The 23,112-nt window shown below is 27.0% G+C and overlaps 1 protein-coding gene across 1 annotated transcript; it reads left to right on the forward strand.

Annotated features, from left to right (window-relative positions):
* Positions 1-3: 3 nt before the first annotated feature.
* Positions 4-22,092, forward strand: LOC107446996 (RNA-binding protein 42). Its single transcript, XM_016061829.3, has 6 exons — positions 4-273; positions 1,207-1,331; positions 4,622-5,533; positions 7,250-7,444; positions 19,288-19,420; positions 21,952-22,092. Exons 1-5 carry the CDS (start codon positions 221-223, stop codon positions 19,398-19,400), a joined length of 1,398 nt encoding a protein of 465 aa, XP_015917315.1. The 5' UTR covers positions 4-220; the 3' UTR covers positions 19,401-19,420; positions 21,952-22,092.
* Positions 22,093-23,112: the final 1,020 nt, after the last annotated feature.

Consider the following 23,112-nt stretch of genomic DNA (forward strand, 5'->3'; position numbering starts at 1 on the left):
TCGATTTACTGAAATTATCTATTAGCTTTCCTGAAAAACTAACTGCAACCGCAACTTTCTATTCTACTTGTTTGTTTATTTTGACTGGCTCGTTGGTTGATGAACTATTAGCAATCAAAGAGAATTTTATGCATTTTATTCTAGTTATATTACATTTAAATTTTCTTCGAATTTATTATTAGTGTTTTTACGGTTCGGCTATATTAAATAAGTTTCCAAAATGTCTCTTATGTCAGAAGAACGACGTAAAGAGATGGAAGAAGAGATGAATCGGTAATAAATGTTTATTCATTTGGAATATATTTCTAGATATCAGTTTAAATGTTTTAAGTTTTGCCCACATTAATATTTCGTATCAAATTCTTTAACTTATACTACTTACGATTGTTTATTGTTGTTGAAAACTTAGTAAATTATGCTTTATTCTCATGTTGTCTTTAAGTTACTACTGCTATTTTAACTAGTTTTTTTGGTCAGTTATTTTTTTTCCCTTTAAGAATGATGTTATACGAAAAATTATAAGTTAATATTGAAATTATTTATTTTCAACTGATTCAAAATGTACAAACAACGAGCAATGCTCGTCAACAATTGATTAAAAGTTTGTATGATGATAGCGGTAACAGAAATTATGATCTTTCAGTTCAGTTTCAAAAAAAAAAATTTGTTAATGTCTTTTTAAAGAGCAAAATATGTTAAGAAATCGACTTTAAGGAGTAAATTCTTTACTATGCCCATTTAAAACTATTATTGTATCATTTTAAAATTAATCTAAGTAACCTGACTACTAACAAAAAATTTTTAAAAACTTGAACCATTAAGTACTGTTGGCCGAAACTAAATTGTCATTTAGTTTGAATGTGAAACAGTTCTTCTCTTGCTTGCATAATTACTTTGGTATTTTATGTTTCAAAAATATTCTGAGAAAATTTAATGTGTACATATTCATTTCAACTAATATAAAACTTTATATTTAGTATTATTATTTTAAAAGATTCTATAAACAGAATATCCTGTTTCAAAGGGTTCTATTTACAAAAAACTCAATTTCAGGAAGCTCTATTTATTGCACATTCCATTCATCAAAGCCTTGGTTTTGTGCTGATTTCTATTTGTGTTGAAATATGCGAAAAAAAGCTTTTAAATTTCTAATTACTATGTATTACCACAAATTTCATTCGCTTTTTTTTTTTTTTAAATCTTTAGATTTGAGCTTGAGATTGCTGGACCTGGCGAAACTAAAGCCTCTTCAACTGCTCCATCTTCAAAAAACAGCAAACCGTTGTCTCCCCCTCCGGCTCCTCCTTCAGTATCAGTTCTAATTCCTGATGGTATGTGAATCCTACTTTATGAACATTTTAGTTTCATAAACATCTATAATTTATTTTTTAATCATCTAGAACGATAGTCCTCAAACTGGTAGTACCAAGCTGCTCTAGGAACATTAAATTATTTCCATTTTATTTACTATTGTGTGTTTCTTGCGGGTCTCTGCGACTTTCTATGGACGAGAGATGAAACTTAAGAGATTAACTGGGACCTGAGATAAAACTTAACCTAAGAGAAATTGAGATCTGTCACTTAAAGCTACAACTCCACAAGCCGTACTATTAGACCTATGTAATTGTATTTTGTTTTGAAGGCATGTTTAAATACAATTAAAATAAAATTATTAAATAAAACCCATCTAAAATATAAACAATCAATGTCTGCCCCCCCCCCTAAAATTATCACATATAAATATTATCAAATATATTACTGCGGGGATAAAAATTTTAGAGAGCATTGATCTAGAATAATTTAAGTTTAAAAATACCAGCATGACATGTAACTATCTAAAAATTCAGTGCCATGGCAATTTTTTTTTTCATATAAATATGCGTATAATCTAAGAAATTACAGTAAAAGGCAAAAATTAATTTTTGAAAGTTATTTTGAACAATTTTTATCCGAAAAAGGTGATCTACTATAAATACAGTTAAGATTTAAAAATATAAAAACAATAGTTTTTAGTATTTATGATTTGTAAGTTAAGTTATTTCTTAAGAAAAAATTAATATTTTGTCATAGACTCTTTCGAAACTTTTGGAAAGTCATCTGTTTTATAATTTCAGAACAAGATGAAGGTAAGTTTTATTCTTCATAAAAATTTGGTTTTTCTTAATGAGTAACAAATTTGTTTAAAAATTTTAAATCTACTTCTTTAAGTTTTTTATACTACTTTAAAGATCTTTTAAATATGCAATATAAAATATGATTTGGCTAGTAGATAATGCTAGATCATAGAACGAGTAGATAAAGTTAGTAATAGAACGAGTTAATCATTATTATGTATAATAAACACATTTATCATTATGATGTATAATAACAGATTTATTATTTTTTTCATGAGTAGCAAATTCAGCTCTTAAAAATTTTTTATATATTTCTTCAATTATTTTATGTTAAATATTTTTGAAATATGCAATATAAAATATGATTTGGCAAGTTAATAATGTTAGATCAAAAGCTATAGAATATGTTTATTATTATTAAGTATAATAATGCTTAAAAGATGCTTGTTGAAACTTTGAAAAAAAAATTTTGAACAAATAAAGTTCTGAAAATTCAAAACTTAAAGTCTATGTTTGACAAAAAAATTTGCTAGTATTTTAATTTTGCTACTAAGGAAAACCAAAATGAATTTAATTTCAAATTTCTCTGCTATAATATAGACAAAAAATATCTAGTACTTTATTTTTCTTAAATAATTGAATTGCATTCACAATCATCAACCCTTATCATTATATTTCTGAATTAAGGTCTTTCCCAAAATTGTAGTTACATTTATTCAATCTCCAAGTCTGAAAAATTAAGCAAAGCAAGTTGGTTAAAAGTTGAGATTTTGCTAATAACTCTATATAAATTAACATGCATATTAATTTTGTTGCAGATAAAAAGCATGGTAAATTTTATTTCAATTCTTATTATTTAACTCTAAAAAATTATGAATGAAATTTTTCAAAATTAAAATTATTTTTAAAAATACATTTACAATTACATGAGAGAGATGTAAATTATGCCTAATACAGATAGGGAATGCATTTATTTACTATACATATTGGTTAGCCATTATCAAATTGCAAATGTTTGTTCTACTTTAATTTTGTTGCAGATAAAGAGGAAGGTAAATTTTATTTTATATCCTTCTATTGATGTAGGTATATAATTAGATAATAATTTTAAAAAAAAGAAAAATTTTCAACACAGATGAAGAACTTTAAATTTCAATCGAAAGCACTATCAAAATCTGTCTAGTCTCAATTGAGGAAAGTGGACATCAAAATTTGTTTGTTTGTTTGATTTTCTGCATGTGAAAAAAACATTTTCTGAAAAACCTTAAAAATAAAGCAATTGCTTTTTACTTCTTTAATATTGCCCTTTTTGTTACTTGTAAAGAAAGTGTTTTTTCAGTTTATAATTTTTAGCCGGGTTTACTGCTGATTAATTAAACCAGTTGGCTACTGCCAACTATGCAAAATTGCAGCTATATATGTCGAAAGTAGTATGTTAACCAGATATCTCTTGCATCCTGACATATTGTTATTCCTCTGAATGGTTACTAAAAATTTTCATTTTAGTGAATAAAGAGTTAGAGAAAGAAAAAAAAATCAACTGAATTGTCAACTAAACTTGCAATTGTCAACTGAAAATTTTGAATTTAATAAAGCAACATTTGTCATTAGCAGAATAAAAAATTAGAATTTTTTTGTTCGCAGAATTTCTCAGGCTTCAACATAATGCTATAAATTTTAACTACGAAGTAGGCTGAGTGTAAATAATCGATGTAATAATTATAAAACATTTAAAAAAATGCTACTGAAACCAATTAAAGATGCTTGATAAGGTCTAATAAATTTAAATCAAAATAATTTCTTACTTAGTTGGAGTTAAGTCTGGTCCAGCTCTATAATGTTTCATGTTTTTAGAAGCTTATTAATTTTAAGAGGTAAAGAAATGGCATTACTCTTTAAAAAATAATAATTTTATAACTTATTTATTTAAAATTCTACTACTATGTATTTATGTATTAAAAATATGGTTCTCTCCTATGTCCTGTTTAACAAACTGAATTACCTAAAAAAAAATATTGTGATCTATTTAATTTCAGATGACAACCAAAGTAAGTAAATATTAAGAGAGATTTAATTTCAATTCCCAATGAATCCAATAGATTTGTTTTTGCATCAGTAATTTTCAAATACATTTTAAATGTTTGTTTAATAATTTTTATTCATTATTAAATTCTAACAATTTTTTGTTGTTTGAATCATATATTTTCTTAAGAATTATTTTGGCTTTGTATTTCTTAAAATTGCTATATTTTTTAAACAAAAATTATTCACTTAATTTGTTATTGTTAAGGAAAATAATAATGTAAGTTATATACAATTTCTAGCAGAACTCTTTGAGTTTATACTGAAGATTCAACAAATAAATTTGATGTTGTCATAATAAGAATCATTATAGATTGATTCTCATATCTTACTGTGATATCCTAAAAAATTGCTAAATTGTTAAAAGTCATTATTTGTTTTTTTATTATCTATAATTAAGATATGTAATATTTATAATGTTTCAGCTTTAATTAAAGCTCCTCCGCCTCCACCGCCACCACTATCTCCTCCTTCTTCCACCACTCCTACTATGTTAAGACCACCGCCTCCACCTCCTTCTCTTCAAGGTCCACCTCCTGCATCTCCGCAATCTCCTGCTTCTGTACGATTTATTCCTCACCAATTGCAAAGACAACCTCCTAAACCTCCTTTACGCCCAAATTACATGTCAATGAGTGGACCTCCAGGTCCCTTTCCACCCCCTGGTCCTTTTGGTCCACAACATCAAGCACCCCCTATGTCATCTATGCCACCAATGGGTCATATGTCTATGGGACATATGCCCCCTATGGGCCATGTTCCAACAGGACCTCCAATGCCACCCATGCATGGACCTATGCATCCAATGTCACATGGAGTTATGCCAATGCATATGCCTCATCAAATGGGTATGGGCCTTCCAATGCCCCCTGGATTCTGTCCTCCTTCAGCATTACCAATGAATATGACAGGAGATTCAAACGAGCAACAATATTTTAACCCGAATAATTCAGCTCAAGGTGACGATATTGATGTATCTGCTTCGGATGCGCCATCTTCAACTAGTGAATCTTCATCAGTTGTAGAAGCCTCTCCTGCTATTTATGCTGCCCCTTTTGTTAAAACTCTTTCAGAAAATGCATCTGCAACTGTCTCAAGTACAAATGGACAGATTACTACTACTACAGTTAGTACTTCAGCTAATGTTTCTAACTTTCAAAAAGTCAATAAATCATTTCCAACTAAAACCGAAGACTCTACTGTTGGGCCAAATGTGCCAACTTCTACATCAAATGAAGAAACTGTTGTTAGTAAAAAGAAAGAGAAGAAAAAGAAAATTGTTCGTATGGCTGGAGGTCAAGCATGGGAAGACAATTCGCTTCTTGACTGGGAGACAGGTAAAACTATATATTAATTTAATATACTGTTGAACTCTGTTATTTCAAAAATTATCAATAGTGAAAATTCATTTGTAATAACTAATACTCATATTACATAATAATTAAATCTTTAATTAATAATTATTTATTATCTCCTCATAACTATTTTTGCATTAAATGAGTTCTACTTGTTTTTGAATATTTGACCATAATGGTTAATAACATAATAAAATAGTTATTTATTTTAACAATTGTTTATTATGTGTTTTTTTAACTAAGATAGTTTCAGAATTATTCTATTTATGGAAATTTTAATTAGTAAAAAAGATGTACTACTTGCTTTGCGTATATATTGAATAGTAATTTGAATTAGAATTGAGTAGTGTATGGGATTCTTCAAAGAATATGCTTGATTAAATCCCACAATACTGGTCTTATTTTATCTGGGTAGCTATTCTAAAATATTATTTGTCTAATTCAGTTTATTACTATACCTAATAAATAAGAATTTAGTCCTTATTTTCAAGAAAAATAATAAAAATCTTTACTTGGAGCAAAAATTAAAAATAAATAAATGAATTTAACAATAAGGCTAAGATAAATCCTACATTTTAAATTAAATGTTTATTAGTCAGTTACTTTTAAAACTATGTTATGCACCAATTGAAATGTAGTTTAAATGTATTTTCTTTCAACTTTTCATAGTATTTATGATTAAAGATTACTGAAAAAAATCTTTTATAAGAACTTCTTAAAGCTAAAAACATGTCCATCAAAATATTTAAAGACGAAGTGATTTTTCAATATTGAAGCAAAACAATATTATATTAATTCAAAATTTCATACATATTTATCTACCCTAAGTTTTGAAAGTAGGGTTATTTATGTTTTTGTATTATTATTGATAAGTGAAATAAGAAATAACTATTGATATAAGGAAGGAAAAATTTTGATTATGTTTAAAAAGATTCACTTGAGTCTGGATTTTATTAAGTTAAAAAAAAAATTGGAGGGGGGGTTGGGAATGGGTCAAAACCAGGGTTGGCAAGATTTTGCCGCAGGTTGAAAAAACCATGGTAAATACCGGTAAAAACCGTCCTGGCGAAAACCTATATTTTCCAAGATGATATGACAAAAACACATTTTTGATACAAAATTATTCCTAAAATTGAAATATATACTATGAATATAAATAATTACAAAAATATTAACAAAATTGTTATTCCATAATTAAATCATAATGTAATAATATATCATTTTAGTAGTTTAAAACATTATTGATTGGAAAATTTGTGATTATTCTCTTTTTTCCAGACTTTTCCGACTTTCTCTTTTTACCCATGCTTCTGACTTACCTATCTTTTACTTTAACTTTATGGGAGTTCATTGCATAAAATATAGTATTTTAAACTATGCTCCTTCACTTAGCACACCTATTTTTCACACGGTAAAGATGCATTGGAGTAAATTTTCCAAAATTTATGAAATAGCTAAAGGGTTATAAAATATTGCATTCATAATTAAAGTTTTAAGTTATATTTTCCTTTAATTACAATTTATTTTACCATAACTTGTATTTAGGTCTACCAAAAGATGTCAGCTTTTAAAATATTCATGAAACCTTCAAAGAGTTGGATAATAATTTATTTTTGCTTGTATAAAAAATTATTATGTAATATACGTTATTTATTTATAAACAAATAATTGTTTTTTTTTTTTAATTTAACTTTTCAGATGATTTTAGAATTTTTTGTGGTGATCTTGGAAATGATGTAACTGATGAAGTTTTGATTAGAGCTTTTAGTAAGTATCCATCATTTGGTAAAGCCAAAGTCATTAGAGATAAAAGAACAAATAAAACTAAAGGATATGGATTTGTAAGCTTTAAAGATCCTCAAGATTTCATTAAAGCAATGAGAGAAATGAATGGTAAGATTCTTATTTTATTAATAAGTTTTCATTGCAGGTTCTCTGTTGTCTATTAATTTTGCAACTAAATTGTGAAAAATAGTAAAAAGATCTGAAAATATATGTATTTTTTTTATCTATGTGCATATTAATTTATTGGTTTTGTGTATTTTTATTGGGAAGCTGCAATTTTGTTGAAACAGGATTTTTTTTAATTTTTTTTATGTGTACCAGTTTTTGATGGTTTTATAATGGATGAAACTGTTATATTAAAGAGTTATGATTAGTCTAATAATTATCGTCAAAATCCTAAAGCATTGCTCTTATGCATTGATGTAAACATTGTTTCATATACTTTAATTGACACATTGTATGTGTAGTTAAGATAGAGTATAAATCTTATTTTTCTTACCTTTAGCAAATATGGGCCTTTGCCCTCATTTCTTATGTAAAAAGGCATTATAAGCAATGAAGTTGTTATTTACTATCCACTCAAAAATTACATTGTGAAACTTTAAAGTTTTAAAAGTTGGTTACTAAAAGTTCTGATTCCTTTAATTTTTTTTTTAAATTATTTTTTCATTAAAATTTATATTTTTAAATCTTTTTTTATCTACAATTCTATTTATCAATTAATCCTATGTTAGAATTTGGATTTTATGTAGTTGTAATTTCAAATTTGTTTAAAATAAACTTGCAAATCATAACAAAATATTTCATCCTTGAGAGGATAAAACTCTCCTACAAAATAAATAAACTTGCAAATCATCACAAAACATTTCATCCTTGAGAGGATAAAACTCTCCTATAAAATAAATAAACTTGCAAATCATAACAAAACATTTCATCCTTGAGAAGATAAAACTCTCCTATAAAATAAAACTGTAAAAGAAAATACTAATATAAACTAAAGATTTTCTTTTGCTCAACAACTAGAGGGTGATTCAGCATAGCAGTTACAAACTTAGACGGTAGATAGGGCGCGTCATAAGGAGTTGCATAGCGACTCGGGGCCCGAAACATTGTGTGCATCTGGGTGAGCTTTTCTGTTAAGGACTGACCTGTTCTTGCACATTTTAACAATTAATTTGTTTTATTTTAATTTTATGTTAATTTCATGTTTACTAATAATTATTGTCGAAGCCACCAATTCAATTTATTTAATTTAAAATAATTTCCTTTAAGAAATGATAACAATCTTTCTTTTTTTTATCTTTTTTTCTATGATTAATAGAGGGCTTTTTAAAAATTTAAATTTTAAGCAGTTATAGCTCCATTTTAGTCTGTATATTATTTAGTTTATATATTATACTTAGTGCCAATTTTAACAAAATTTATAAATTAATTTAATTTAACTCAAAGTATTGATTGCAGTTCATTAATTTATTATAACTGAATAGTTGAATAAAATACTAATTGGCAGATACTTTATTGACCATTTGAAAAGAAAAACATTTTTAGAAATTTTTAAATCTATACAGAAAGACTTCTTAAACTTTTTTGTTAAATGGTGAATTGGATGATGCATTTTGTAGTAACTGTTGTACGAAATTTGTGGTTTGTATTTTCTCAGTTTCAGAATTTGGTTTAAAGTTTTTATGTAATTTATCAGCTAATACTGAATAATAAGGTATAATTATGTTGAATGGAAACTGCGGCATAGGATATGACTTTTGTGTTTCAGAACTTTTATATGTTCTAGCAGCTGGATATAAAACTTCAAACTCTGTTTTAATGCTTGGTAATCTGTCGAATTTTGGGTCTAGTGCCCCAAAATTTGCTGCACCAAATTTTCCGTTATTGCTTACAACAGGGAGACCTGGATCTGGATTTTTTGATAAAGCTGTAATGTCAATTCCCAATAGATTTTCTGGTGACTTGTTTCTTTGTAGTCTTGGATATGATGCAGATCTGTGAGCTAATTGTGTTAAATCTATGAAAAGCAATTTCCCCTTTTCTTTAGAATTGACATTTTTGTAGAATTTAGAGTTTTGGGAAGTTGATTCATTCGGCTCCATTTCTTGTTTATAACTGTAATGTCCAGCTTGTATTTCTGACACAGGTAATTTGAGAGCGAGTGATTTTTGTATAACCATGATTTGACAGATTAATATTAGTATCATGCTTTTGGTTCTTTTCACCATGTCTATAAAGAAGCAAATGATAAATATTAGTTCAAATGAAAGCAACATATTTTGAATTAAAACATAATTTGTTCTTATATCTAGTATTGAAACAAATCCTACTCTTTCTTGAAAATAGATTCAACACTTAACCGTTATATTGGTATCTTGAATCAAATTTGCTGCAACTTTAATCTGATGTCAAATTGACCTATGCTTCCTTGGAATCATGTGTCCATCAAGAAGTGGAATCATGTGACCATGAGTGAAATTTAAGTATAGAAGTTTGGTTCAAATATGGTGCTATATTAATGTTACAACAAATTTAAATGATATTATGTCAAATTGACCCAGGCGTCCTTTCAAATTGAACCATAGTACCATGAGTGAAATTTACGAAGTAAAGAATTGTGGTTCAAGTTGGTGCCATATTAAGGTTCCAGTAGATTTAAATGGTATGTCAAACTGACCCATGCTTTCAAGTTGAACCATAGTACTTCGAGTGGAATATATGAAGTACAAAAATATGGCTCAAATTTGTGCCATATTAAAATTAGAACAAATTTAAATGATAGTATGGTTTAATCTGTTCTAAAATTTCTAAGAGTGTACATAAATGAAAGCAGGTTCATCCTGTGCATAAGATACCTGGAGCTGCTTTATTTTTGCCACAAATAGTTTTTAACTGAGTTCTGATCCGATTGATAATAATATTGTGCTTTTGTTACTTTCCACCATGTCTCAAAGAAACTAATAATTAAAGAAATTAAAATAAAATATATTTAATTAAACCATTTTGAATCTACTAGCAAATTTATACCTTATTTCACTACTTAAGCAAAGCATGCAATATTGACGAAGATAATTGAAAGGAAACTGAAAATATAGCAATCCATAACTTTATATTCTCGTTTTTCAAATTATACAAGTATGTAAATCAAACTTTATAATATCATTACTTAGTTTTGTTATTTGTTTATACTCACTATTGATGTGGATAACTCAGATGTGATTCACAGCTATGGCTGTTTATTTAGAATGTTGCTTCACTCCTGTACAAATTGAATCAATGAGTCCGAAAACAGGCAATTTTTGTAGTAATTCTGCTATAAGTAACTTTCAAATTCCTCTATTTTATTTCAATGCTTGTTAAAAAAATTTACCATTTGTAAATAATGGATTATTAACTTTTATTGCTGCTTATTTTTCAAATCTTAACTATTATGCTTATATTGCTGCTTATGTATTATCTATCTGTTCAAGCAAAGTTGTATTTCTTTTCACCATGTAAGTGAAATGAAAATAGTTTCTTTCAAAAGTTTTAATAATGAATCTGATTTTTCTTGTCGAATTCAATCTATTTTTTTTTTTTTTATTGGTAAATAATTTAAGATTTAAAATGCAATATTTTTACGCATAGTAAGATTTAGTATTAGATTTAATTTAAATATTTTATTATTCATCATTATAGTAGAATATTATCATTATAAATTGAAAATAATTAAGAAAAAATATTATCTTTACTATAAGTAGAAAAAATTATAGGAACTAAAATAATCGTTAAAAATTGAGAACAACTTAAAATTAAAGCACTTATGTGTTAATCTGTCTAATTATTAGTATAATTTTAAAGAATTTAATTTTGTTAATTTTCATGAAATTTTGAAGTTTGAAATTTAAAAAATTTTGATCTTATGTTTGATACGAAAATGTTCTTGTACTTTTTAGTTGAAACGAGTACCTGGGTAATTTTATTGTACTCTTAACTTGAGAATTTAGTTCAATCTATAATTATATTTTAGTTCAGTTCACAATTTTTGATTAAACTTATTTCATATTTTAATGGCATTATAAAATAAGTTCTTTTTTCCCTTTGAAAACCTTTAAATTGTCAACCTTTAATTGCAAGTCTTCAAGTAAAATTGAATTACATTAAACTTATGTTTTTATGAAAACTTTGCTGTAATTATAGGCAGTTCATTGCATACCAATGTATGCAAATAAACTTGCACTTTTTTTGTAGATAATGTAATAATATAAATACAGCTTAAATCAAACCATAGTGAATATGCTAAGTTTTATATTTTGTACCTTGAAAAATGGCTAAAAGCTAACAGTAGCAAATCTCCACTTAGCTTGGAAGCTAGCATCTTTTTTAAGGTGGTTTTATAATTAGGTTGTTTTCATAATTTGGTGCTATCAAAGCCAAATGAGCCCAAGTTGCTAATTAAAACACCAAGTAAAAGCATTAAACTAATGTTTTTATTTGCTGTCATTATAATTTCTCTCTTTGACGTGTTTGATACCATAATGCAAGAAATATTTTAATACATATATATAGAATTTTAATATTATCAAATGGAATTTTGATATTTTTTTAGAATTTAGTTTTTGAATTTTTGTTTCTTAAAATATTACCCAATCTGGTGAAATTATTTACAAGGTTTTCTTTTAAATCTACACGCTATTAACGATATTAAAGTAATACATGACATATCGTAGTCTGGAATGCGTAAAAATGATCGGAATTATGACAAAAGATGAATGACAATTTTCATCGTATTTGTCTAAAAGTGTAATAGCTGAAGAGAAAAACATTTTTTTTAAAAATGAGGGAACTGTATAAAAAAACATGTAAAAGAAGTATGTGCGTTTAATTACCTGAAATTGCGTAATGTGCGTAAAATTACCTGACCTTTAAGCAACAAAAAATTCCTTTTTCGATTTCAAAATGACACCTAATTTCGAAAATTAACCAATACAAAGAAGTTAATTCCTGCCATATGTTTATTCTTTTTTCAATTATTACTTCCAAAAATGAAAAAAATAACCTAAAATTTGAATTCTGTAAAGGAAATACTCTATTTTGTTTCATGCTTTCCAGAATATTCTATCAAAAGAAAAAAGAAGAAATAGGATTATAAGAAATAATCTACATTCAGGAACAGGATAAATCTTTTTTTTTTCTTATGGATGCGTTTATGGATCGATCAACTTTCTTTTCAACTTCGTAAGTTTAACATCGATTTAATATTATCAAAATTAGTAATTTTTTTAAAAATTAAAATTGATGAAATTGGATCGGATGTCCGAAAAATCGGTTGTTCTTGAAAGTCGATTTTAAAACTAATCCAAGTCCAAGATTTTAAAACTAATAATTTAAAAAAATTCAAGTTATTAGGCGCATGAAAATCTGTTGTGTTTATTTTTCTTTTTCTGTTTTGCTTACTCAAAAGAAATAATTTCAATCTATAAAATATTTCAATGCTTTATATTTCTTCATGTTTTTTTTTTAAAAAATTTCATTTTCTACTGAAATAAGTTTCCCATCTTTTTAATTAATTATATAATAATAATATAAAATATTTCTGTTTGTGTCTCTAATTTAGCGCAAATGCCACAACGTAAAAATATAAGGAAATGCTACTATTTTAAATTGGTCTGAGCTGACTAGAGTAGAAAATATTTGCTGTTATTTTGTTGTGTAGTGTTGCTAAAATTCATGATTCAAGTTATCTAAATTAGATAGAAAATTTATCCAAACTTCGTAGTCGGAGGTGGTAATATCCATTAAGAACTTCACTATAATTCTGTCACCATTAATTTAAAATTTAACATCTCGAAAATACATAAATACGAAGATAATGCTAAATTTAAATGTTCCCATTTACAGAACTTTTGTTTCAAACTACTAAATGGTATCGTTTTGTCCTATAACTTTCATTTTAAAAGAATTGTATGTACATAGATTCTTCTATTGAATCTGATTTTATTACAAATTAATTAAATCGTAATATTTTCTTTTCTTTTTTTTTTAAGAAAAAGAATAAATTGTGGGATAAATTAATCGAGCTAAAAACTAATTTTCAAAATCTACGTATGAATTATAAAATTTGAAAATATGTAAATCAAAGATGTGTTTTTAAAAAATGTAAATTAAAAAAAAATTTAATAAAATCTAAGGAAAGCGAAAAAGTCTGCATCTTACCTGCTTTTTAGGAAAATACAACTTATATGAGTTTATTGAGTGAACTCTCATTTGAAAATGAAGATACAAACTCTCTCAAATGTGACTGACTGCCTTGCTTTTCTCTTTTTCTGTCTAAAAGGTTTTGATTGGCTGAAAAATATGCTGTGGGTGGTACCTACTGTTATTTTATTAATTTATGCTTAATTTTGTCATTTTCAGTCAACAAAATATTTTAATGCGTTTTGGATTTTTTTGCCAAGTTAGAAATTGTACACTTATTTCAAAACAATTGTATTTATTTTCCATATGAATTTCGAATTTGTAAAGTTACAAAAATTAAAAAGTGAAGAGTTGAGTGAATTTTAAAAAATCTATGATGTTTGTTTCATTTTTTAAAGCTTTTGAAAGTTTCATACAATTTTTATTAGACATTAAAAATTATTATTTATTTTTATTTTAATTAATTTTGTTTAAATTTGTTTAAAAGAATAATCAATAAGAATGAAATGAAGAGTTTGTGTTTTGTCTCTCTTATAACACCAGTACCTTTTGTGTTAGAGTTCTGTTATTTAAACAGCAGATGAAAGAGGCAATTTCACCCCCCGATCCTAAAAATCATTAAAAAATTTCAGTTAGATCGTTCCTGAAGCGTTTGAAAAATAGAATTTTTTCATTGATTTAGAACTCGCTATTCATATGAATTAAACCGCAGATTTTGTTATTTCAAATATTTTAATGGTAGCATCAGTGAAGTTTACAGATAGACTACGTAACCAAATTAGTATTCCTAAATTTATGTGAAGACGCATGTTTCTTTTGTTTATAATTACGCTTTAAAAAGGCGACTCTATAAAACTGAATAATTAAAATCAACGGTTTTTGAAATGAAAATAAATTTGTTATGTAATGAAAAGCAAAATTAATGAATAAATAATACTAATTTGTCTAAAAGAAACGTGACTGCAATGATTTAGTAATAAGTGCTACTTAAACGTGTATGGATGCTATTAAAAATATAATAAAACAAAAAAATGGCTGAAATAAATAAATAAATTAAAAGTTTTCCATTTTTAGTACTTAAAATGGTGAAAAAACGGCGAAATTGCCTGAATAAAATTTTTCAAAAAAAATTCAATACAAAACTCATGACCTCAGCATAAAGTAATCTAGTTTCAATTCTTCAAATTTCGCTTTTCCATTTGTCTTTCAAAACATAAATTAACAAGTTTTAGAACTTAACAGATATGTGATGTCTGCAATTTCTAATAATGTATAGTGAAATACGATTTTAGATTATTCTTTATCAAATCTATTCAAATTTTCAACAAAAACCTTTGTTGGGATATACTTTTCCAAAAAATACGTTGCCGAATATTCGACAAAATGGCCGAATACCACATATTCGTTCCCTCACTGATACATATATATTATTTCTGTTAATATGTACTAATTTTATAACTGTCGTTGAACAGCCGACCCAATTTAAGGTTTACGAGTACTGATGTTCAACTCTGTAGCCTTGTAATTTTGAACCCAATCCAAGAAACAAGGAAACTCCTGGATCAAGTATTCGGAGAAATGTGCCTTCATGGAGGACTTTTTGATGGAACTAACCCTCATTTGCATTACATGGATAGGAAAACCTCGAAAACTTCCCAAGATTAGCCTGATGGCATGGGAACTCTAACCCATGATCCGTCTACCTCTGAGGATATTTTACGTCAGCACTGTGGTCGGTACGAGCATGTGCGGAATTTGTATCGACCTGCCATCGCTGGGATTCGAACTCAGTTCACCTCATTAGAAAGCGAACACTCTATCCCCTGAGCCCTCAAGGCTCAATATGTACTGATTGAAAAAATAGCTATATACTAAAGAGGAAAATTATTGGAGAAAACAGAATGAAAAATAATCATACTTTAATTAAAGCAAATGGTGCTTAGTTAGTTTCGGTATTGTAACAAATAATGCAGTTTTAACCCTTTCCAGAACAGCAATTTTCTATTAAAAATTTCAGTCAGGCAGGACATTAGCAAGTGTGACCTTCGATCAGTGTTTCCCAAAGTGTGGTACGCGTTCTTATGCGAAATATGTTGCAACAAACGAAAATTTCAAAAAATTTTATTTAAAAACAAAGCTAGCCAGGAAAATTTACGATTACGTAATTTTCTATTGGCTATTTTTTGCAAAGTTAACAGTTGATAATTAGTGGTGTCAACAGCCAGTTGTGATTTTTAACTTTTGTGCAATTTTTTTACAGTAAAAAATAAATTTTTTTTTTATTAGTGGTACACAGCGTTACGAAAAATTTAGAAAGGGTACACTGAAGTTTGGGAAACACTGCCCTAGAAGATAGACTTAGATTCTAAGTGAAGCGACAGAATTTCTAGTTTTTGTGTACTTGTTATCGATGCTTGTTAAAACTGTATCAATACTAAACAGTTCTAATATAGATACTGTAGAGAAAGGTTTTATACGATCGCCCGAAAGGGATACGTGTTACGTACCATCGAAAATTACTTAATTGTGTCGAAAATTGATCTCACGCAACAGTGTTATTCCAAATAAATACAGTTAATCTTTTTTTCGATGGATGAAGTATTGTTGTTGTCGTCGGATATTAAGACAGGGGTGGTGCGATTGCTCTTGTTTTCCAGTAGCGCCATCTACGGCCTAGAATTCGACTTCTGCCAAATAAACCCACCAAGTCCGTATTAACGTCACACACGTTAATACGGATCCATTCATTTATCCACAAATCGTAATTCTGACCTGAACCAGAGAACAATCTGAAATTCAGTACCCCCAGATGTATTGATTTGTTATGGGAAAATGGAGGACTTTGTGATTCGACAGATTTAACGTGCACCAGTCACCATTTACTACGCGATGAGTCTTCGGCTGCTTGGATTCGAACTCCCGTTCACATATACTTGAGTCCAGCACCCTGCCAACCAAGCTCTCCCGGCCTGGATGAAGTATTAAAAACGTGTTTTGCTTAATCTAATAACGCAAAGTCACTCTACGAAGGACAAAATTTTATGTTAAAAAAATGGAATTATTTTTGCTTTATTAATTGTGTTGGCGTATGTCTATGTTGGCGTTTGTGCGTGATATTTTAGTAATGTTCAGAGCTGATTTATGGATTATTTTCTTCTTGTTCATCCTGTACGAAGAACTAGTAATATCTAATTATTGTTTATAAAATTTAAGGATTATTTTTTCTTATTTAGCTTACCGATCATGAAAATTTTTTATTTTAAGGTATACATTGATTAACAACTTCTTAAACTACTTAATTTTAAATGATAAAATCCAAAATTTGCTCAAAATAAATTTTTGTTTTTAGGATTTTTAAAATTATAAGTTACCTTTTTTTTTGAGATTTTCTTTGTGTTATGGGCTTTATTTGGAGCAGCGATGGCTCAGTGGTTTAAGGCACTGAGCTCATTGTGAAGAACTGGGGTTCGAACCTTATCGGGTGCTTGAAACCCACCCTGCTTCAGGTCGATGTGTTCCAGCTTGAATGGGAAGCAAAGTAAAGGCACAATACAATCATGTCGTTGGTCACGATGCAATGCAGCCTTAAACCTAATTATAATGGATTATATGTGCGGGTGCAAAAAGTTTTTGATTCGCTCTTTCGTTCTTAGGATATGGTGGAAATTGTAAAAATTAATTATGTTTATTATTATAAAAATTATTTAAGTTCAAAGCCATTAGTGGTCCCAACTTTTGAAACAGATTTTCTGAATTTTAGCACCCTCTACTATCACATTTTTATAGTAAAAAAATTCATCGATGATACGTAGCAGTGGCGGATCAAGCGGGCCAAAAAAAATAGAAAAAAAATAATAATTAATAATAATTTTTTTATAGTTTACAAAGGAAATAAAATATTTTAAAAATTATTTAAGAGGGCATATACACCTAGGTAGGTCGAAAAAAGAGATTTTTTTTCCCCATCTAATTATGTTCTCCACTGTTTCAAGAATCATGATCCAAAAGATTGAAACAAAATTCGTCATAATTTCATTATAAACATTAATAATGTTGAAGTGCGCTTCAATAGGTTTAACCAAAGATTGTATTTGCCAAAGTTTCTAAAAAAAACGCATTACATTTATTATTTAAAGGTTTTGAATACTTGAATTATTAATGTATTGTTCTATTGTTCATTATGAAAAAAAATAAATGAAAAGACTAGCATTAAAAACCCGTTTTTTTTTCTTTCTAATATTTTAAAAAAAAATTTATGAAAATATTAATTGTGGGGGGAGGGAGGGATATGAGTCTATGACCCTCACCAGGAAAAATTTCTGGATCCGCCTCTGATACGTAGTTACATTTAAGATAGGATAAAAAAAATTTAAAAAACTTTCAACATGAAAAGAAAGCTAATTGTGCATATCAGAATCAATTTGATAAACGATTATCAAATTTCCCAGTAATCAAACATGTTTTGATATTGCTACTCAAACCTTCCTGAATAGTATACGTTTGTTTTCTAAAGCGATTTTGTTTTTTCCTCGCTTTACAGCCCCTAGTTGTGCTTTTTTTAGACAAGGTTTCAAAAAATACACATTAGAGAAAGTCATTAAGAAACATTATTGTGTGGAGTTAAGAAAAGAAATACTTATTTTATTTTCTAAAAAATATATGTTTTTTGAGACATGACATTTGAGGCCTTATTTAATTATAAAATTCGATTATTATTTATTTTTTGCTCATCAATTCAACATTTGTGTTCCAATTTTCCCCCCAAGATTATTGAAAGAAAATAAACTCAAAACACAAACAAAATGCCCTTTAAAATAAATAAAATGTGTGTGCTTTTCGAATTGTGTAGGAAACAATTGAATATTTTGAGAAAAACTACTCAGGGACAAAAATACGACGCATGCTTTCCCGAATAGCTTGTTTATCTTTTTAAATACATTAAGAATGGTTTGTACGTTAAAAAGAAGAAATAATTACTGTTTAAGATGATTAAAATATATATTTTTTTTTTAATTTACTTTTGTATACATAGCAATAATAAAAAGATCTGTTATTGATACTCATACTAGAACAATTATTTTGTATTATCCGCTTCTAATAAGTCATTAGCAAAGATTAAAATCGTCTGAAGTTATTATTTTTTTATTTATTTATTTAGAAAAGAAAGAAAATGAAATTTGAATATCTATGATCGATTTTTTTTTCCTGTCAAAGAGAATAAAATCTGTTATGGATTTTGATTCGTGAAAAAAATAAAACAAAATGTTTTGGAAACACTCAAAAGAAATTTGAAAACAAAAAAAAAAATATTTTTTTTTAACTTTACCTTGACATGCGTCATAAAATCCTTGTAAAGTATAATTAGATAAAAGCTCTTTCTCAGCGAGGTGCTTTAATGCTAATTATCTTTCTACTTTTTTTATGTTTTTTATGCCGAATCTTATTATTTTTGCATCGTCAGACACAGTTTCTTGCGCCGTTTAAATTTGATTTGATTGAGCTTTTATCATATTTTTATTAATTCCGCATTGAGTTCGTCTCTGTATGCACTTGAATTTTTAAGAAAAAGAGCTTCTAAATGTGAAATTGATTAAAAATAACGAAAGCAATTATATGTCTGGAATTTTAAGTGAATTTCTGTAAATTAAACTGACTTTTAAATCATTTACATGCACGGAGTTCTGTGTATTTTTAATATAAAAATTCTATTTAAACTACTACGATAGTATATTTTATCTAAAAATGTTTCCATTTATCTTGTTACCTTTTAGGTAGGTATGTTGGAAGTCGCCCAATCAAGCTAAGAAAAAGTACATGGAGAGACAGAAATATCGATTTAGTAAAGAAAAAACAGAAGGAAAAAGAAAAACTTGGACTCCTATGATTCGAAATCCCACTTGTTAGGTATAAATTATGCAAATTAAATTATACTAACAACTATGGTAACATTGTGTTTTAGTAGAAATTTTGTTATTTATAAAGATTCCTTATTTTCATCAATTGCAACTTTTAAATTTAAGTGATTTAGTCTTAAATTTTAAGTGAAAGTTAGAGAGGAAAAAAAAACTCATTTTGGTGTACTGAAATAAAATAAAAAAAATTTTTTTTATTTATTTATTTTTTTTCTGTGAAAGAAGAAGTTAGCAATTAAAATTTCGATCACTTACCTGCATAACTGAAAGAAAGGAAATAAAAATAAAAAAATCTAAAAACTATGTTTTTCAAGGTGGCGGAATACTTGAATACTTCTATAGATTCAACTTCATCAAAACGGAAAATTACTTTGACATTCATTAAGTATTGTGTCCACCCTTTTTTCCAGGCATCTGACAAAACTAAATTTATTTTTTCCTTTTTAGTTGACTTAAAATGCATGTAAAAAAAAATTATTTCATTCTATAAACTAGAATTTTGCCCTTGAATAAAGACTAAACAAAGCTATGTTTACGCATAAGTAAATGATATCATTTTTAGAAGCCCCACCACCTCTCCCAAAAGAAATTTTATCTCGTATAAAACGCTTTAATTATTGAACTTTCATTATCATTTCTCATTATTATTGATTTTTCGATACCGAAATCCAAAACAGATTATCACCTTTTATTTCCTTAACTTATTAATTGGTAATACGCTAGTCCAATCTCAGTTCTTTTATTTGAGTTAATGGGAATACATATCGAATTATTGATGGGAAATGTAATTTATTACATTTCCTAAATCAACGATCGAAATGGAATTAGTTCGAATCCTGGAGGGAGATTAAAGTTTCTCCTAATAGACTTTTTCGTTTGAAAGGTTCCCATTTTCCTACTGGGGTCCTGGATTTGGAATAAATGAATACATTAACATTATTGAATGAAAAGCATATTTTAAATCTTGCAACTGCAAGCTTTATACAATTCATAAAACTCACAGAATTAAAATGCTAAATTAAATTGCTAATTGAAAATCGTTAAATAAAAATATTGTTGAATTCTATTGTGTACTTAATAAAATCGTCTATTTATAGTTTTTTTTTTTTGAAAAAGAAAAAACTAGATAAAACTAAACTCAAAAACTAACTCAATTTAACTTTTAAAAATCATAATTTAACTTTTTCACATTGCCGCATTTTTAGAAAAAAAAATGACCACAACAGAATAACGTTCGTTAGAAACGCTCATTAAAAATTGCTATCATAATAAAAACGCTAAAAAAAGGAAAGTTAAGACGATATTTTAAAATACAAATTCAAACTCAAAAACGTACTCTCTCTCTCTTTTCTGAATAAACATACTTTTTTACGACGGATTTAGATTTCTGAGCCTCAAAATACGTGGCCGCAATCGTTTGGTCTAGTTTTGGTTAAGTTTTGATCCCTTTAATGTTAGTTTTACTTTTTGCGTATTTCGTCATATTTCAAGAATTTTTTAAACAAATCTAAAAATTTTGACACATAATTATAAAATTCGTTTACACAAAGATAATTTCATTTTTTAAAATTTTTAAATAATTATTTTTTGTCGCATTTAATAATTGTCAAAAAAATTATTAAAATTTTTAGAAAATTGTAAAGAATGTAATTTTATAAAGCAAAATAGGAAATTTGATAGAATAGTTTCTGAGAAAACAAATTTTAAAATCAAAATCAAAAATTAAGTTGTTTGTTTAAAATTCGATTTCTACAAACAGCTTTTTTAAAGTTTGATTTATCAGGAACCGATTTTGTTGAAAATTTGTATTTTGCTTAATAAAATTGCATTCATTTAAAATTTATATACCTTACATTTCTAATTTTTTCGAATATTATTAAATAAAATAATAAAAAATAAATAATAATTGAAAATTATTTTTTGTGTGAAATGATTTTTAGATAAACAAATTTTATAATTGTGTGCAAAAGTTTTTCGGTTCGCTTAAAAAATTCTTGAGATATGGTGAAATACACAAAAAGTAAAATAACGATATGGGGTCCAAACTTAGAACCGCTCTATATTACCAAACAATTGCTACCATATTTCCAAGATAGTGTAACAGCCCTATACTTTGAGGGTCAGAAATCCAAATGCCTCGAAAAAAAGAGAAACAATGTTTAATCAAAGAATTTTTTTTGTTGCCTGATTTAGTTACTGAAAATATCATTTGCACTATTTAACTTATTTGAGGTAATCCCCTCGAACCATTGAGTCCTAGCACATAAATATCTGATCATATTAGATCAAAAGTTATTGAATATTTCTTTTTTGGGAGGGAGGGGGCACTGTATACTAGGTTAATTGTTTTCAATCATTCTGATATATTTAGAACTCGCCGTAGACCATAAACCACCTACCATTCAGATTAAAATTGTTATTTTGCTTTAAATAATTCAGCTTTAAGTCAGCATTGTTTGAAGATAATTTAATTATCTATATCATTGTCATATGATATAATTTTTTTTTTATTATTCATTTTAGGAAACTTCTTATAATAAAGAATCTGGAAGACCATTATGTCATCCTGATCGAAGAACATTATTTATTTTTTGTCTCCTAATAATCTGTAAATACATTTTCATCAAAAAATTGCTTATAAATAAATGTTATTGTTTCATCCTATCTACTTTCTCACATTCGTTAAATATTTTTTTTTTTTATTATTTCCATTTACCTGAGGCTGTTCTTCAAAGATTTTTTTAGATGAAATAACTCTTTTCAGCGAATAAAATGCTATTTTTATAATTGCTGTGAGTATGTAAGTTGTAAATTGTAGTTGTTGTCACTCAACCAGCACTATCTATGTTAATTATAAGAAATACTGCAAATAACTAATCTAAAAGAAAAGTCAGTTTTTTGTAAATAAAAAATGCTTTTGATCATACTTCTTAATATTTCAAAAGTTATTTCATTGCCCGGACTTATAAATATTATTTGCTAAAGTAAACAATTTTAATTAATTGGATAATCTCACCTAATTGAAAAAAAAAAATTTTTATTTTTTTTTAAATATTTTTTTGTAATAAAGTACAAACAATTCTTTGTCGTAAGATAGTAAAGATTGCACTTGATAAATACTTTTCAATTCCTTGTCAAAAATGAAAACAAAACAATATACACTTTGATAGTTGCAATTAAATATAGAGAAACTTACAATATTTTTTTCTCTTTAATGTATTCTGATATAAATTATTTTATTCTTTATTAGATATCTGTTAAATTGTCTTCCTGACTTTAAAATCTTTTTGCTTGAACAAAAATAACCATGATTTTATTTATTCAGCGATTAGTTTGTAATAGTTAAAATAATTTTTGAAACATTTCAGTTAGAAATATCAACTATTTTATTGGTATTGTTGTTTTTAAATAATACTGTTAATACATTTTATAATAATACTATTAACTCATAATTCATTTTTAAAAAAATCATGAATTTTGCCAATCCTGAAACTAATCAAAAGCATTTATATGATTAGTATTTTTTTAATAATACCAAGTTGATAAAGATGTGAAGACAATTGAGCAAACTAAAAAAATAAATAAATTCTTATTATAAATGAAATATAGGCATACTGAATGGCAATCTATTAAATCTTTGTTAAAATCTGTAATTTGGTTTATACTTTAATCAAATGTCATAAT

Source organism: Parasteatoda tepidariorum, chromosome 3 (assembly GCF_043381705.1).
Source record: "Parasteatoda tepidariorum isolate YZ-2023 chromosome 3, CAS_Ptep_4.0, whole genome shotgun sequence".
In the NCBI taxonomy this organism is placed as follows: Eukaryota; Metazoa; Arthropoda; class Arachnida; order Araneae; family Theridiidae; genus Parasteatoda; species Parasteatoda tepidariorum.

Excerpts from the sequence above, each read along its gene's own strand:
- LOC107446996 (XM_016061829.3), top strand. The coding sequence starts at position 221 with ATGTCTCTTATGTCAGAAGAACGACGTAAAGAGATGGAAGAAGAGATG. Across the intron at positions 5,534-7,249 it reads GCTTCTTGACTGGGAGACAG|ATGATTTTAGAATTTTTTGT; the intron begins GTAAAACTATAT and ends TTAACTTTTCAG. Across the intron at positions 7,445-19,287 it reads AGCAATGAGAGAAATGAATG|GTAGGTATGTTGGAAGTCGC; the intron begins GTAAGATTCTTA and ends GTTACCTTTTAG.